At 34.5% G+C, this 17,198-nt stretch overlaps 1 protein-coding gene across 1 annotated transcript; it reads right to left on the reverse strand.

Annotated features, from left to right (window-relative positions):
• Positions 1-2,475: 2,475 nt before the first annotated feature.
• On the reverse strand, positions 2,476-12,524 carry LOC102868967 (olfactory receptor 6F1-like). The gene is made up of 5 exons (XM_006894006.1): positions 11,602-12,524; positions 6,303-6,309; positions 5,693-5,713; positions 5,204-5,230; positions 2,476-2,514 (listed from the first exon to the last, which is right to left on the reverse strand). The coding sequence occupies exons 1-5, from the start codon at positions 12,522-12,524 to the stop codon at positions 2,476-2,478; spliced, it is 1,017 nt and encodes a 338-aa protein (XP_006894068.1).
• Between the last annotated feature and the right edge of the window lie 4,674 nt (positions 12,525-17,198).

The raw sequence follows: 17,198 nt of genomic DNA on the forward strand, positions 1-17,198 counted from the left end.
AAGAAAGGAGTCAAAGAATATGACATCTGGCAAGTAAAGCACAGGAAAAAAACAAGGCATTAGAACTTATATTCAGTATTCCATACTAGAACATGTCTTTAACTGTTACTGTGATGTTGCTGAAGCCGAAACATCAATCTCTCTAGTCTGACACTGTCTCAGACTTATAAATGAAAGTTCAATATCCTCTAAAACGGTTCCGATCCTAAACAACTTGCATGATTGGTCTGTCTAACACATGTCAATCTGAATATATCAATATTTGTTCCTGGATATCCTAGTCACTTATAAGTCACAAAGCACTTTAGGCTTAAATTTTGTATAGAGATCATTTTTTAAACATAGTTTTGGACTTCTCATTTTTCTTGTGCTAAAATAAGTTTCCACACATATTATTACTATCAGAATTTTTTAACACTGTTATTTGCTTCTATTATAAATTTCAATTTTCAGTATAAATAATTTTGGCACTGCTGGAAACAATATAAATGTAAAGTCAAATAAATAATTTTTACTATTTTCAGTGAATTGAAATCCAACTATTTGTAGAGATAGGTTTTTTTCCAACTTCTAGATCCCTATAACATTAGTGGATTAAGTGTTGGGTTGATGGTCATGTAATGAGCAAATGATCCACATAATAAATTCTAACACTACCGTTAGGATTAATAAAGATGTAAAATCTTGTTCTCTAAAAGTAGTGTGCACATGCTTAACTTCATTGAGTCACATAAATTAATGGAGAATCACTGTTACTTTCATTGTTTGGTGTTATGGAACAATTTTTACTCACCCTAAGCCCAAGTAACACAGTACAACTACTTATAGCATTTTATTGGCTTAATTTTCCACTGACTTTGTGGAAGCAAGTAAGCAAATCTTTTGCTTAAAAAGCAACTTGGTGGGTTTTTATTTTACAAGTTTTTTCAGAATTTCAACAATTAACCGGTTACCTCACCAGGGTGTCTTGGAGAGTAAGGAGCCAATGATTAATATTAATAATGCTTAATAAGCATGTGGTTAATTTTTAAAATGTTATATACATTTAGAAATAAAACTTGTAATTTTACCCCTATGTGCATAATGAGAAATATTGTGATGGAAATATTATTGCTTAAGTTCAAGATCGTAAAATTTTATAAGGAGTGATATCTGTAGTGTCCTCAATATTGATTAACTGAGTGTTTCAAATTTCAAGTATTTACCTGATGCAGCCAAAAGAAAGATTATGGATCCAGTTTATATATGAATAATTACTAGAAAAGGAAGCTATTTAAAGAACGAATCTTTTTTAAAAATTCAATTGCATTAATCTGTTGTTTTCTCTTTCTATTCTTTAAAATAAAAACATAGGGAAAAAAACCCCAAACACAAACAATAAAAAAAAAATTCCAAACCCAAAAATAAATACTTAAAAAGATTATACATGTTCACACATAGTCCTACTCAGGTTACTGTTAAAATTAGAATTAGAATTAGACATTATTACTACAAATACTCACTATAGTTTTCTGTTGGTTACTATCAGCCTCAAAATGATGGTCAGTGTTAATCACTAACAAAAACTGAAAGTTAAGATGATAACTGTCAGTCAGACTGCTGTTAAAAATCTGTTTCATACTTGTTTAAGTATTGGTTTCTTGATATTTAAGATCAAGCAAAAGTCTATTCCTTGATACAAGTATAACAGGCCTCAGGGAATAGAATTCTGGACCAAGTTTCCCACAATTATGTTAAAATGGACCTCAGAGGAACAATTAAAACAATGCTGCACCAGTTACTAAAGAGTGGTGTGGAATTGTTTTAACTTAGCAGATCATAATTTCTTTGTGAAGACTCAAACTAACCTGGCATAATACTTCATAAGAGGAGGATAACTGAATAATGAGAGTCATGGAGAATTCTAGAGGCAGAGGGGAATTTTATAAAATAAAAATATGTGTTTATAAAAACTATTATGACTGCTTGAGGGTCCTTCTTATTTCAATAGAAACCAAACAATGGAAGTGATAGAAAATGACTTTAAAAACTAGGGTCAAAGATAAGATTGCAGAGATTCATGCAGTCCTCTAGAATAGGAAGGAGGGTTAAAATTACTACACATACACTACGAAGTGATAATTTGTTTCCAGTTAATAAATAAAAAAATAAATTTTCAGTTGAATTATACTTGAAATTGAATAGAATTATGTGAAAAATGGAACAAATGCAATTTTCTATAATAAACTCACAATCATATCAAATTGTATATGGATTTTTTGCTTATTATAGTTTGATATTTCCATGATAATCCAGATTTGCATTTAAAACTTACCATATAAGTGTACTCATCATTTTATTTCAAAGAAGGGCACACCTGTGGATATTAGACCATTTTAATTACTGAGATTTCATTGATCATCCTTTTTTATGACCTCTTATTAAAACATTCTTTTTCTTGGCTCATAATTCAAATGCTCTCGATATTTCATTTAATTACTGCTTATTCTTCTTTTCTGTGACCTCCTCATCTCGCTGATTTTAAAAAAAAGTGGTAAAATATATATAACATAAATTTTTTCAATTTCTTGTTATTTTTACATGCACGTTTTAATAACTTTGATTACATTCATAAGGCTAGACAGGCACTATCTCTTGATTTCTGAAATCCATTCTACTTGTCTCTGTATATTTTTATATTATGAAACATTAAAATTTTTTTCTTCCTTTGTGCTGATTTATTTCCTTTATCCTGATGTTTGCAAGGTTCCTTCATGACATAGCATGTGTAAAAACTTTATTGATCTTTATTCCTAAATTGTATTCCAATGTATAATATGCTGTTCATATTTAATGTCTATTCTTAATAGTTCTGCACTGATTATTGGTGTTCTGTTTGAGTATTGTATTTATTGTTATGTGCCATCGAGTCACTTGCGACTCATAGCGACCCTGTGTACAAGAGCTCTAAATGCTCTTCTATCCTGTGCCAACCTATCCATCTCAAACGTACTTATTCCCACTGTTCCAGTCACAGAATCGATCCATCTCATTGAAGGTCTTCCTCTCCTTCACCGCCCCTCCACTCTGCCAGAAGAGCTGAGTTAAATTATAATTTAATTAAAAATAATATTTCTCAGAAGAAGTACAACTGGAGTGTTCCTTGGGGACTTGAAGGGTGACACTGTGTCACACATAGTTTAGTTGGGGTAAGTTGTTAGAAGGGGCCAGTCACTAGGAAAGTATACTCTGCTTGGAATAATGGAAAGAAATTGAAAGAGAAAAAGACATGACATTAGGTAAACTGATATAGTAACCATTACACTGTTAGGAAACACCATGAAGATTGTGATAATATTGGAGATTTTGACAGAATAAAGTAAGGCTTTGTTCTACAGTACGTAGGGTCAATATGAGTCAAAGTCGACTCCACAGCACCTAATAACACAGCAACATTTCATAAGAAAAAGAATTATAAAGTCTTCCAAAAGTCACAAAACATTTCTTTTCCATGTTCTACATAACATTGCATTTATGATCTATTTCTGCTGTATATTTATACATTACTGGTATATTTTGTTTTGAAAGCTTTATATATATGTTGGTAATAAAAAAAAACACACAAAACAAATCTCTGTGCGATTAACTGTCTCTAAAAACCCTCTGGAGGGTTAGCTATGACTCTATGGTACACAACAACAACAACAACAACAGCAGCATTTTTTATTAAGTCATTATTGCAATTACTATTGCTAAATTTGTCACAAACATTACAACAATATGGTATAAAGTTTTGGCATAAAGTAAACACTAAATAGCAACACCAAGGTGCATTGTTGAAAGACTTGTTATGAATTGAAAATGTTGATATTTCAATGTGTGTCTCTCATGATCCTATCTATTATAACAGTGTCTTGACCATTAAAAGTATTTTATAATGCACAGAAGGTAGTTATTTAAATTCAAGATTAGAGATGATGAAAAAGGAATAAAACCTTGACAGCACTTACATGTGTTTGGAAATGTTGCCTCTTGTTGTTTTTATGTGGAGCTGAGCTACTTGAGATTCATACCAAAGCTATGTACAAAAGCTGTGCCAACCTTATTGTTTTTGGCACACCTAAGTGCACTACCCCAGTCACTGTTAATTCATCTCTTTGAGGGTCTTCCTCTCCTGCACCGTACTTCCACCTTCCCAATTATGATGTCCCTCTCCAAGGACTGGTTCCATCTTGCAACATGCATAAAGTATGTCAGACGAAGCTTCGGAATCCTCACCTCCAAAAGGCAGCTTCTGGAGGCAGGAGTGATATCCACTTCCTAAACAAAATGCCTCTGGAAACTCTATGAACTTTGATAAATGTCTATAGTTATAGAAATTATTCAAGACCTTTTGTTCATAGAGTCTCTATGAGTCATGCTCAACTCGAAGGCAGACAACAACAAAGAACAACCTGGTTTCACCCTCTCTAGGATGAACCTGTTTGTTTTACTAGAAGTCCATGGTAGGTCTATTCACTACTCTTCTCCAGGACCTAGCTCAAAGGTTTCAATTATTTTTCTATCATCCATAGTCATTATCTAGCTTTTTGAGTCATAGCAAATAAGTGTGAAGATCGTGACCTGGATCAGGAGCATCTTAGCTTCCATACTGACATAGTTACTCTTTAACACTGTGGGAAGGTTACAAACAGCAGACTTTCCCAGTTCAATTAATCTTTTGATTTCCTGGCTATTAGTACCAAAAATGTTGATTGTGGAGCCAAGCAAACCGAAGCTGTTAACAATCTCAATCTCACTATCATGTTGCTGCCAACAGACCCAGTGGTGAGAATCTTTGTTTTCTTGATATTGAGCTTTAATCCATATTGAAGGCTGTAGTCCTTGACTTTCTATAGTAAGCACTTTAGGTCCTCCTCTGTTTCAGGAGGAAAACAAGGTTATTTCATCTGTATAATGTAGATTGATTATGAGTCTTCCTCCAATCCTGATGCCACATGCCTCCTCATAAACACCAGCCCTCTGGATGATATGTTCTACATATAGACACAGAAGAGGAAGAAAAGACCAGGATGGATGTCAGACGAGACTCTGAATACTGCACTAGAGTGCCAAGAAGCCAAAGCAAAGGGAAGAAATTACAAAATTAGGAAAATGAACAGAAGATTTCAAAGGGAAGTGTGGAAAGACAAAGTAAAGTATTACAATGAAATATGCAAAGAGCTAGAGTCAGAAAATTAAAGGGACCGAACTCCCTCAGCATTTCTCAAGCTAAAGGAACCAAAGAATAAATTCAAGCCTCAAGTTGCAATACTGAAGGATGCTATAGGCAAAATATTAAATGATTCAGGAAACATTAAAAGAAGAAAGGAAGAGTGTACAGAGTCACTGTACCAAAAGGAATTGACTGACACAAAAGAATTCAATGAAACAACATATGATCAAGATCTTGTGATGATGAAAGAAGAAGTACAAGCTGCTCTGAAACAATTGACAGAAAACAAGGCTCGAGGAATTGACTGCACATCAATTGACATATTTCAACAAACAGATGCTGCCCTGGATGTGCTTACCAAGTTGTTCCAAGAAATCTGACCAACTGGAAGAGATCCATATTTTTCCCTATTCTAAAGAAAGATGACCCAACAGAGTGAAGAAGTTATTGAGCAATCTCACTAATTTCACATGCAAGCAAGATTCTGCTGAAAATTACACAAATAAAAAAAACCCCAAACTAGAACAATATATAACAGAGAAGTGTCAGGTATGCAGGCTGGGTTTAGAAGAGTCTGTGGTACTAGGGATATTATTGCTAATGTTAGAGGGATCATGGCTGTAAGCAGAGAGTATGAGAGGAATATTTATCTGTGTTTCATTGACTATGTAAAGGTATTTGACCGTGTGGATCACAATAAACTGTGGTTAATTCTAAGAAGAATGAGAATCTCAGAACACTTGATTATGCTTATGTGAAAACCTTGGACCAGGAGGCAGTTGTCAGAACATCACAAAGAAACTGCATGGTTCAAAATCTGAAAGGGTGTATGCCAGGGTTGTGTACTATCTCCAAATCTTTTCAATCTATATGCGGAACAGTTTTGAAATATAGAAATGTTTCAAATGCATAGAAAATGAGTTCTAATTTCCCTATCACTGTAAAGGGAGTTCTACTAGTCTTGTGGCAAGAATTGTGCTGCCAGCCCAAAGTCATGTGGTTCAAGGTCATCAGCTTTATGGAAAAAAGATGTAAAATCTTCTCTCTTGTAATTTAATTTACAGTCTCAAAAAATAAGCTGGGTGTTGAGCTTTGGGTTAATTTTTACTCGATAGCTTTAACAATAAGATAATTAAAAGTGGTCATTTTTCCTTTTGAAATTTTTTAAAGTTTTCTTAAGGACTATTGATACCAGTTGAAATGTATACTTTATATATCCATATAAAGATTTTTTTTATATCAAGGACTGCAGTCTTCTATATGGATTACTGTCAACATCAAGGAAATAAAAGTTCTTATCATCTGACCAATAGGCAGCATCATGATAGACAGATAGAGGATTGAAGTTGTCAATAATTTAATCTTCTTTTGATCAATCATAAATATGCTAGATACCAGCACTCAGAAAATTATGAGAAATAGTACATAGGGCAAGTCTGCTGTTAAAGAGGTCAGCTTGAAGATCAATGTTTTTCTGATTCAGGGCAGGGTCTTTTCAATTACTGTACATCAGAGAACTGTACAGCTGAATAAAGAAGATAAAGAAGAATTGATACCTTGGAGTTACAGTGTTGAAGAAGAGAAACAGATGTCTTGGGAAAAGTGCAGCTAGATTGCTCCTTGGAAGCAAAGTTGGTGGAGTTTCATCTCTTCCACTCTGGACATAGTGTTAGGAGATGCTATTCCTTGGAAAGAGACTTCATGCTTGGAAAGATGGAGGGTCAGCAAAAGATAGGTAGACCTTCAACAAGATGGAGTGATTCAGTGATTATAGGAATGGGCTCAAGTGTGTCAGAGAAAATGAGAAGGGCACAAGATAGGACAGGTTTCGGGTCTGTTGTTCATAAGGTTACTATGAGTCATACTTGACTCGATGACGTCTAACAACAACAATAAATGTGCCATCAAGTTGAAACTGACTCATTGCTGAACATCCAGTGAATTTTCAGAGCCTGTGAATAGATTGGGAGGCAACTATTCTTCCATGGAACAGCTGGTAGATTCACTTCCTCTTGCCTTTGGGTTTTCAGCACAATTTCTTGCCTCTAGACGCTAGATGAGATGGATTGATAGAGTAACCGAGGCAATGAAGGTAGGTGTGTCAGAATCAGTGAGACTAGCTCAGGACAGGGCAGGCTTCAGAGCTGCTCAAAGAGTTACTATGGGTCACAGGCAACTTGATGGCACATAGCAATAGCAACGGGAGACCAGAACTCCCTAGATTACAATTGTTGTTGTTTTTTGTTGTGTACTGTGAGTCATAAGCAAGCCATAGCTAACCCTCTGATTGGTCTTCAGAGGCAATTAGTCACATGTGAAGCGATTGCCCATTTTTCTCCTGAGGAGTGGCTATGGCCTTGAACCACTTGTCTTTGGGACTGCAGTGCAGTTTCTTGCCATTAGGCCACCAGAGCAGTAATTATTAACACAGAATCAAAGAAGCTCCAGTGCCCTGGTTTGTAGGGAGTTGCATTGCTAACCCAAAAGCAGTTTGGTTTTGAACAATCTCTCTGGAATTCACCAGCAACTCTTCAGGAGAAAGAAGGGCAATTTTCCTCTGCACTATTTACAGTATTCAAAAATCCTCTGGAGGTACAGCTATGAATAGATTCAGACTAGATTACAATGAGTGTTAATATAGAAAGAAAAGACTTTGGTAATAAATTTATAATGTGAATTCTTAAATAATTTACTTCAATTAACATTAAATATAATTAAAATCAGAATAAAACTAATGCCAAACAAACTTATTCAATTTAAAAATTAAAAACTGTTATCACCTTGCTTCATTATAGTGAGATGATTTAGCAGATACGGGAAAAATAGGTTGAAGATAAACTTATTGAGAGGGACAGTGATTTTTTAGGTCCTGACTTTAGAGGCATACCTATGAAAATATTAATGTTATTTATTTTCTAGGAAAGTGATTTGTCTTTTGAAATTCAACATTAAGAAACAATGATTCTCACAACTAAACCAATTGTCAGCACCATGATAAATGAAGAAGGCATTGAGATTGTTCACAATTTCAGCTTGCTTTGTTCCATAATCAGCACTCTTGGCACCAGTCGTCAGTAAATCAAAATATGAATCACATTAGGAAAATCTGCTGTCAGGGACCTCTGCAGTCAGAGTTCTGAAGAACAATGATGTCAATGTAGAGACTAAGGTACTCCCGATCCATGCTGGGGTCTTCTCAATTACTTGCTATGTATCAGAGAACTGGACAATGACTAAGGATTATAGAAGAAGAATTAATGCCTTTTGGTTATGGTGCTGGAGAAGCGTCTTGAACATACCTGCCAAGAGAACAAACAGGTCTATCTGTCCTGGAGAGGGTGTAACCAAGTTTCTTATGGAGGCAAGGATTTTGAAGCTTCATCTCACATACTCTGTGCATGTTGCCATGAAGGATCACTCCTTGGAGAAGTAAATCATGCTTGAAAGAGTGGAAGGACAGTGTAGAAGAGGAAGACCTTGAATAAAGTGGACGAATACAGTAATTGGGATAATGGGAATAAGTGTGTTGGAGACAGTGATACTGGCAGGGTTTAATGATTTTGCACATAGGGTCGGTCCCTTTCAGTAACAGGTGACTTGAAGGTACACAACAATAATCACAACAACAACAGAACTATTCAAAATATAACTTTTGAAAGTCTGTACTTCTTGTTAATTTGAAACTCATAATATAATGGATAAATAAGTAAACCTATCAAGTATAATCTGAATTCATTATGGTACCACAAAGGATAGATTTTTAACACAGATATATTTCATGAAAATGCACCCACACAATCAATTTTCCCCCTATGTTTCTCTTTATATCCCTTTGTCATTCCATTTTCAACTGGAGGGAAAAGTATTTCAAATAATACAAATAGAGATTAGGAAATAGCCGCAATTCATCTCACAGGTTTTTCTGTTATGAGAAAGTACCCTCGTGCAGTACAAGCCATGCAGCATAGGGCATCTTTAATTCACCTCCAGCTACACTCACTTTGCAGAAACACAGCCAACTATTTTTAAGTCAGATCCATAGAAAAATATTTAGTGAAGATAAATGTATCTTTCATGCATTGATGGTTCAAAGGCTTACACCTTGATTCCCTAAGCTATTGGACCTTCTGGAAAAAAAAATACTGCTATTATCAGAAATAAGTTTCTTTTCCTCTAAAGTTTTGTCATATAACTCTGGCTGGTTGTTATTGACATTCAGAAACCTGTTGGCTTTTTGGTGGCTATAAACCAGAAATTGACTCCATGGCACACAATAACAAGAGCATTCTGTTATGAAATGATGTTATTTTCAAATTCTTCATATACACCTGAAAGTTTGACAATAAATTGGAAATATCAAAGAAATATTGATGTGATGCTGCCAGAGTATTGAATGTTCCCAGACTACCAAAAGAACAAATACATTTATATTGAAAGAATGCAATGATGGTGAAACTCATTTGACATATTTTGTGCATGTTGTCAGGAAATGCCAGACCTTTGAAAAAGACATTATGCTTTGAAAAATAGGATGACTTGAAAGACAGGAAGTCACTCAAAGGGATGGATTGACACAGTGAGTGTAACAATGGGCTTGAATATGGTAGAGATTGTGAGTATGCGACAGGATGGGACAAGATTTTGATCTATTGTTCACAGTCACTATGAGTCAGAGTTGACTTGACTCCACATACATTGTGTCAGAACCTTTGAAAATTGCCTTTTTATAGCTACCGTGTTAGCCCCCATTGAGGGCATAATCTCCAGCTACCCTAACTGTGAACACTTGGACATGTGGTCTTGCAAATCATCAACAGCTATAGGGTCAATATAAAATAGCTCTTTCCACAAACTGATAAAAATTGGTGACAGTGGTGGAGAAATTGTGAAGAGACTGTGGCAGTGCTGTGAAGACACTTGGCAATGTGTAACCAAAGAAACCCTAGAGATAAAGACTACAGTTAATTTTCTTTTTTTTTTTTTTTTTTGCTTGCTGGAAGATTAAAGGAATAGCTGATTTTTAAATGCCCTGAGGTTAAGTTTGCTGGATGTTTGAAAAAAACCAGAAGCTTCTTGCATTTATACTGTTGAACTGAACCTGGACTTCGACTAATTAAGGGATTGTGCTTTGTTAATATGGATTGGAACTGCTGGACTAAAACTGGACTTGTATTGTGAGACAGGTTTTATTGCCTCCCACTCTCTCTGACCTATTTCCAAAATAAACCCAACAACTGTAGGGAAAGTCTGTGAATATTGCAATAAATATCAGACCCAATGATTAATCAGAATAAGTGTAAGAGGATGTGGGGTGGCATGCCTGACTATGTAGCTATTTGTATGGTGCAATGGGCATTATTGATGGAGACAATTTCCTTTTATGAAGAGAGTATAAGTCAGACTCAGCCTTCCCCATGTTGTGTCTGCTCCATATACAACATAACAACAATGTTGTTGTTGTTGTTAAGTGTAGTTGAGTCGCAGGCGACTCATAGCGACCCTATGAAGGAGAGTCCTCGACGCTTGGGTGCCTTTCATCCTCTCTCCAGAACAACAATGTACTTCACAAATTATTGTTCTCAGTCTTATTTACTAAGGAAAAAAAATTAAAAAGAGAAAATAAATTGAAAATTTCATTTAAGAGTCCATTTAAAAGTCCATTTAACATTCCTTATTCTCTATTTCAGTGCTGGCTCTCTATTTCAGAATTAACTCATAGTTAAACCTCCACAGAGGCACGTTTTGATTAGCAATGGAACTCTAATGCTTATACCACTAGAGCTTCCTAAAAGCCCATTATCATACCTTATATATTCCTGGTGTTACAAATGAATCTTAACTGCAAATTTATTTACTTATATCTCAACTCTCATTTCCATCCTATAGGAGACATTAGAGTAAATACACTCAGGTTTTTTGGGTTTTTTTTTTAATTTGGTTTGTTGGTATTTTTTTCCTTGCCTGCAAATAGGGTCACCCACAAACTGTAATTAATTCCATGACAAAAGTTTTGGTGTCATGGAAGGTTGTATTTGCCTTCTCTTTTATTTATTTATTTATTTATTTTGGATGTCTTTTTGTCTTTAGCATGCTCTGTGTGTGTGTATGGTATACATACACCTCTCTCTCTCTCTCTCTCTCTCTCATCTATCTTTCTATCTATCTATCTATCTATCTATCTATCTATCTATCTATCTATCTATCAGCTGTGCTGCAATCCTGAAGGCATGTGGTTGGAGGCTACCAGCTGCTCTGCAGGAGAAGAATGGCAATCTTCCATGTAATTAAATGCCTCTGAAAACCCACTGGAAGGTCATCTAAGGGTCTGTTCCAACTCAACAACATTCAACAACAACATATACATTTATAGATATAATTTACAGGAGATTTGTAAAATTAGAAGTTACTTTCTCTTCCATTTCTTTACTAATGTTTCTCTTACTTCCTTGTTACGAAGAGTATAGATGAAGGGGTTTAAAACTGGAGTCACCACAGTGTTCAAGACAGTGACAGCTTTGGTCAGATTCAAGTCATCTGTGATTGAGGTTCTGACATGAAGGAAGATGGTGGATCCATACCAAATAAGCACCACAGTTAGGTGAGAGGAACACGTAGAGAAGGCCTTGCTCTGGCCGCTGGCTGAGGGGATCCTGAGGATTGTACTAATGATGAAAATGTAGGAAACCAAAGTGATGAGGCAAGAACTTAGAATGACCACAAAAGCAATCACAAATGCCACAAGCTCCACTGCGTATGTGCTAGTACAAGCCAAAGCAATCCAGGGGGCAATGTCACAGAAAAAGTGATTAATGGCATGTGGACCACAGAAGGAGAGGGTACTGATGAGGGCTGTTGGCACCGTAATGGCCAGGAAGCCACAGATCCAGGAGCCCAGAGCCAACTGTGTTGAAAGCAGGCTGCTCATGATGGAACTGTAGTGTAGAGGGTAGCAGATGGCGAGATAACGGTCATAAGCCATCGCTGCCAGCAGGAAATATTCTGTGCAGCCTAATGAGAAGACAAGATACATCTGCAAAAGGCAACCAGAGAATGATATGGTCTGGCTTCTTCCCAGGAGGATGGCCAGGGCTTTGGGGACTGCAGCTGTAGTGTACCAAATCTCCAGGAAAGAGAGATTGCTCAGAAAGAAGTACATGGGGGTGTGGAGCTGATGGGATGTACCCACCAGCATCAAGATAGCAACATTACCACACACTGTGAGGATGTACATCACCAGAAAAAGCACGAACAGACACATTTGAAGAGTTTGGGACCCTGGAAAGCCCAACAGCAGAAATTCCTGGGGGCCAGTTTCATTGTTTGTGGCCATAGTGGTTGGGAAAAAACCAGGAAACAGATGCCCAAAGCTGAAAAACTTTGAAAGGCATGACACAGTCCTGGAAAAATAAACAAATGGATTTATGGGAGATTGTCAATTGAATATAGAAATTAATAAATAGTCTATTTATGAGTGTTGATTTTGCACCTGGAAAAGTACATGATTACTATTAGTTTCTTTAATTGAGCCATGAGCCCTTTATTATTGCAGCTGTTTTAAAAAAAAATTTCTATTTAGATGCAATTGAAAATATAAGATTCAAACCTCACCTCTTTCCGTCTATGAGCTATTCCAGGTACTACCATGCATTTACCTCAACCACAGATTGAATACAAGCCATAAAGATTTATCTTTTCACTTGGACTCACTATTTTCTAAATTGTCACTTTCTGCAAGATCTTTGAATAAGGATTTTTGTTTTTGTGAACCAATCTTATCTTAGTTCCAAGTTACTTGTATATTTGAGGATAATAACTTTCAAATTTATGAATTCATTAACAGATACAAATGGAGTATATAAGAGAGCATTACTAATTTATAAAAAATAAATTACAACTTGTGGCCAGTGGTAAGAAGCTGTGCTGCCAACACAAAAGAAATTAGTTCAAATCTACTAGTTGCTCTGCTGGAAAAAGATGGACAATTTCCTCCCTTATGATTTACAGCCTCTGAAAACTGGCTGATAGGTCAGCTATCAGTCTACTATGACTCAATGTTACACAATAAAATAACATAAAGAGAAATTCTGATGCTTATCAAGATATGAAGGAACTTTGAAAATATTTTGCTGAGTGAAATAGGTCACACAAAAAGATAGATAACTGTGTGGTTCCATGTATCTGAAGGAGAACTCACAGCATAGTCTGGAGGGAGTTGCTCTGCTAACTCCCAAGCCGGGTCACTCTGGTGGCTCAGTTCACATCTACCAGTGGGAAGTTTCCTCCTGTGTAATTTTTCAAATTGAAAATTTGACAACTATAAATTGGTTTCAATAACACTAGTAGCTTGATGGTATTGTTAGAAGACACTAAGTTTCTGTTAAATATAGGAAACCTTTGGAAATGTATAACTACTAATATCTTCAAACATAACCAATAACTGATGTCAATGAGTTATATGTGAAAATTCATTGTAAACATTTAATTATAATATTTTGAGGGTCATTATCTGCCAGTGAGTCAGAACTAACCCATAGCTGAGTGGGTCCAGTGGGTTTTCAGAGCAGTAAATTACATGGAAGGAAATTGCCCATCTTTCTCCTATGGAACAGCCGGTGAATTGAAACCACATGTCTTTGGGATTGCAGCTTTTTTACCACTAGGCCACCAGAGATCCCTATTTTAAGTAGTCTTCAGAAATAAAGCATAAATTGTGTCTAAAGTTTGAAAATAAATTTTCTTTTATCAAATTTGACTGTGTATATCTATTTCTTGGTGTTTAAAATTATTCATATTATATTCTAAGTTCTCATTACATGGTAATATTTTTCAAAGAAAAAAAATAATAAAGTTCTGTATTGCTTAAGACAAACTATTTCCATCCAGGACAGATGCTACGTGCTTCCACTTTGATAACTTCATTCACATTATTCCCTTATTCCCTCTTACACTTTTCCCTATACATCATGTTCTTGCACTGAACATATGTCCCATAGTCTATAAATCAGTTTTTACTACATATCTTCAACATCAGTAAGTATAATTAAACTATAAAATATCTCTATGAAGAACATATGTTTATAGATTACTCATGCCTCATGAATTAAAAAAGGGTGTTTGAGATTATTGACAGTCCAGCTTCTCAATCATTAATCTCATATAACTGAAAATTCATTGTTCATAGCTCACTCTCCAATATATTTTCATAGACTGTAAATCACAATGGAGGACATTTCTCCCATGGAGTCACTGGTGAATTCAAATTACCAAAGAGGAACCACCTTTGAGTTAGCAGTGCAATTTCCTACCTACCAGGCCACCACCAAAATGCCAAATTCTAAATTCCAACTCAGTCACATCTACGATGGATCCTGTAGATGTCTGTTCTCACCATCATTCAGAAGATGCCACTAATAGAAGGTACACTCTGAGCAACAATAATTAAGTAGTGTTTTTTAACAAGAATTTTAATGATTAGATAATTAGTTTTACAAAATGTGTTTTGTTCACTCATTGTTAAAGTCTATTAGACTCACAGAGACCTCCTAAGTCAAAGTAGAAATACCCCACAGGGAATCCAATATTTCAATATTTTATGGAAGCAGGCTGGCATATATGGCTTCCATGCACAGTAAAGAGTTCATACCTTTCCTTTTAATTAGCAGTGGAAAGTTTAACCATTGTTTTAACAGGACTCCTTTAGGTATTGTTAGAAGCTAGATAAATTGTTAGTTATACAGATGAAGAAAATATTTCAAATGTCTTAAAGAATGAGCTAGTACATAATAAGATACAAAGAAAGAATATTTTTATATCAGTTAATAATAAATAAGTACTTTTACTAAATTTGAAGAGAGAAACTATTATCTCCCAGTATCTGCATGATTCTACTAAAAAAAATTTATCAGTTGTTCTCCAGTGTAAGTGGCACTATTAATTTTTACTGTCATTGGACATGGTACACTTTTTAAAATAACAGATGATAAAGGGGATTCATTCAAATATCAACTTATAATAACAATTTATAATAGTAAACATATATTAAATGCTTATCCATCAGTAATTATTCTAATAATTTGCTTCAATTATTTTTTTAAATTAAACTAAATTATTTCTTATTATTATCTTGCTTTTATAACAAATAGGAACTTAAAACCCAAAGAAGCTAAAGAAATTGTACACAGTTGTGTCTATCTAGTCATAGAGGTCAAAACCTGGAGCCACAGTGCTTAAAGACAATAGGTAGCTATTTTCAGGAAAAATTTAACCATGGATCTCAAACTCTAGGTCACAGTGCATGAAGACAACAGTTACTCATTTTTAGGAACCCTTTTTTACAACTCTGTGAGATCTGATTAGCAAGTTCTACTGAAACGATAATTTCTTTTCAAGTATGATTAATGTGTTTTCAGAGTTATTTTCAAAATCTATCAATACATATATCTTCTATTTTAAAAATTTAGTGTCATGTGAAAAAAATAATTCAATTTATACTTTCTGGTTTTCAAAAAGTAAAAAATCAAATGTGTGGTGATGGTACAATAAAGACTAAATAAAAAGTATATTTCCACATTATGAAGTGTTACTTAACTTGCAGTAACATTGTTCAATTTGTCAGATATCATGAACTTATTTTCTTTTAAAATGCCAAATATTTTAATACATATGTAAGTTGATGTTATTGATTATTTTTAATATTCTAAGATAGCTTATATGAAATTCTATGCACATGACTTAACAAGAGTTACCAAAGATAAAAAATAGCTGTATTTGCTACTTACAATAACTTTCCTTGAGCGTCTTAAAATGTAAAAATTACTTGACTTAACTTTTATCGAAAATATGGTTTCTAACAATTTACTGAACATGAACAATAAATTATACTGCCATAGAGTTTAGAAGAGTTTCCTTTTGTATCTATAAATCTCATTTTAATAAATCATTTTCATGCAAACATACAATATCTTAGTAAGAAATAACCGCATGTGACTTATTTCTAGGTTACAGTATGTATAAAGTATTGATTGATTGGTATGATAGATCTATCATGCAGCACAAATTTGTAATTATGTATTTGTGGATATATAAATTATTTTACAGAGCTTGTCAAATGCACAATAACCTCATACACTCACCCAGTTGCAACTAATTCTACCATAAATGCAAGTCTCCAAAATTGTCCCCAAAGATTTCACCTTTTCTCCCTTTTCTTCTTCCATGATCTTCTTCTTTTGAAATCATGATTTTTTGTTTCCATCATTTTCTGTCTCACTCTTCTTGTTTAACTTACTATTTTATTATTACTAATATTTACTACTCTGTAACTCAATCTTTCATAGTTTGAATTTTATTCTCAGGATTTTTATTTTTTAAAGAAGAATCCTGTTTCCTTTAGTCCTGCCCTTCTGGTTCTGTCCAGTTATGGTTCTATCCTAACTTCTCACCTGGTGCTTATATTTCTCTGTATTATGCTTCTTCATAATGAGCTCCCTACTGACAACAATTTTTTATTAAGTAATGACTTACCTGTGGGTAAATCTTTTGGGAAAAATTGAAATTTCTTTTTTCAGTACTTAACCCTAGTTCTAGAAAGCTTGACCTTATTGATAGATTTTTTTTTTATCTTCTAAAAATGTAGTTCTGAAAACTTATCAATAATTTTATTAAAAGAACTAGATTGTAAAATTCTTAGCATTATAAAATGCTGTTTCTGTTTCTTTTTTAATGAATTAAACTAGTTTTTCTTCTTCTTGAGTGATATTAGCAAAAATAATTTCATGCTATCAAGAAATGTAAAAAGCCCTTTAAAAAAGCCAAGAAAAAACTAAATAAATGAAAAGTCACTTAACATAAAATTGTAACTTTATATACACATGACGGAACTACAGATCAAAAATCAATACAACCACTGTTTCAGTTCTTGTCATTGAAGGTGTTCCTGGTTTATGCTGGACACCAAATTTCATGAGTGTGATGTCCTTCTCTAAAGTGTAGTTTCATCTGGGAA

The sequence above is a fragment of the Elephantulus edwardii genome, unplaced genomic scaffold (genome assembly GCF_000299155.1).
Source record: "Elephantulus edwardii isolate Elephantulus edwardi_28Jun2011 unplaced genomic scaffold, EleEdw1.0 scaffold00133, whole genome shotgun sequence".
Taxonomy (NCBI): Eukaryota; Metazoa; Chordata; class Mammalia; order Macroscelidea; family Macroscelididae; genus Elephantulus; species Elephantulus edwardii.

Excerpts from the sequence above, each read along its gene's own strand:
- LOC102868967 (XM_006894006.1), bottom strand. The coding sequence starts at position 12,524 with ATGGCCACAAACAATGAAACTGGCCCCCAGGAATTTCTGCTGTTGGGC. Across the intron at positions 5,231-5,692 it reads TTGGGGTTTTTTTTATTTGT|TTCGGTCCCTTTAATTTTCT; the intron begins GTAATTTTCAGC and ends ATGCTGAGGGAG. Across the intron at positions 2,515-5,203 it reads CCTTTAATTTTCTGACTCTA|CGAGATGAGGAGGTCACAGA; the intron begins GCTCTTTGCATA and ends TTTTAAAATCAG.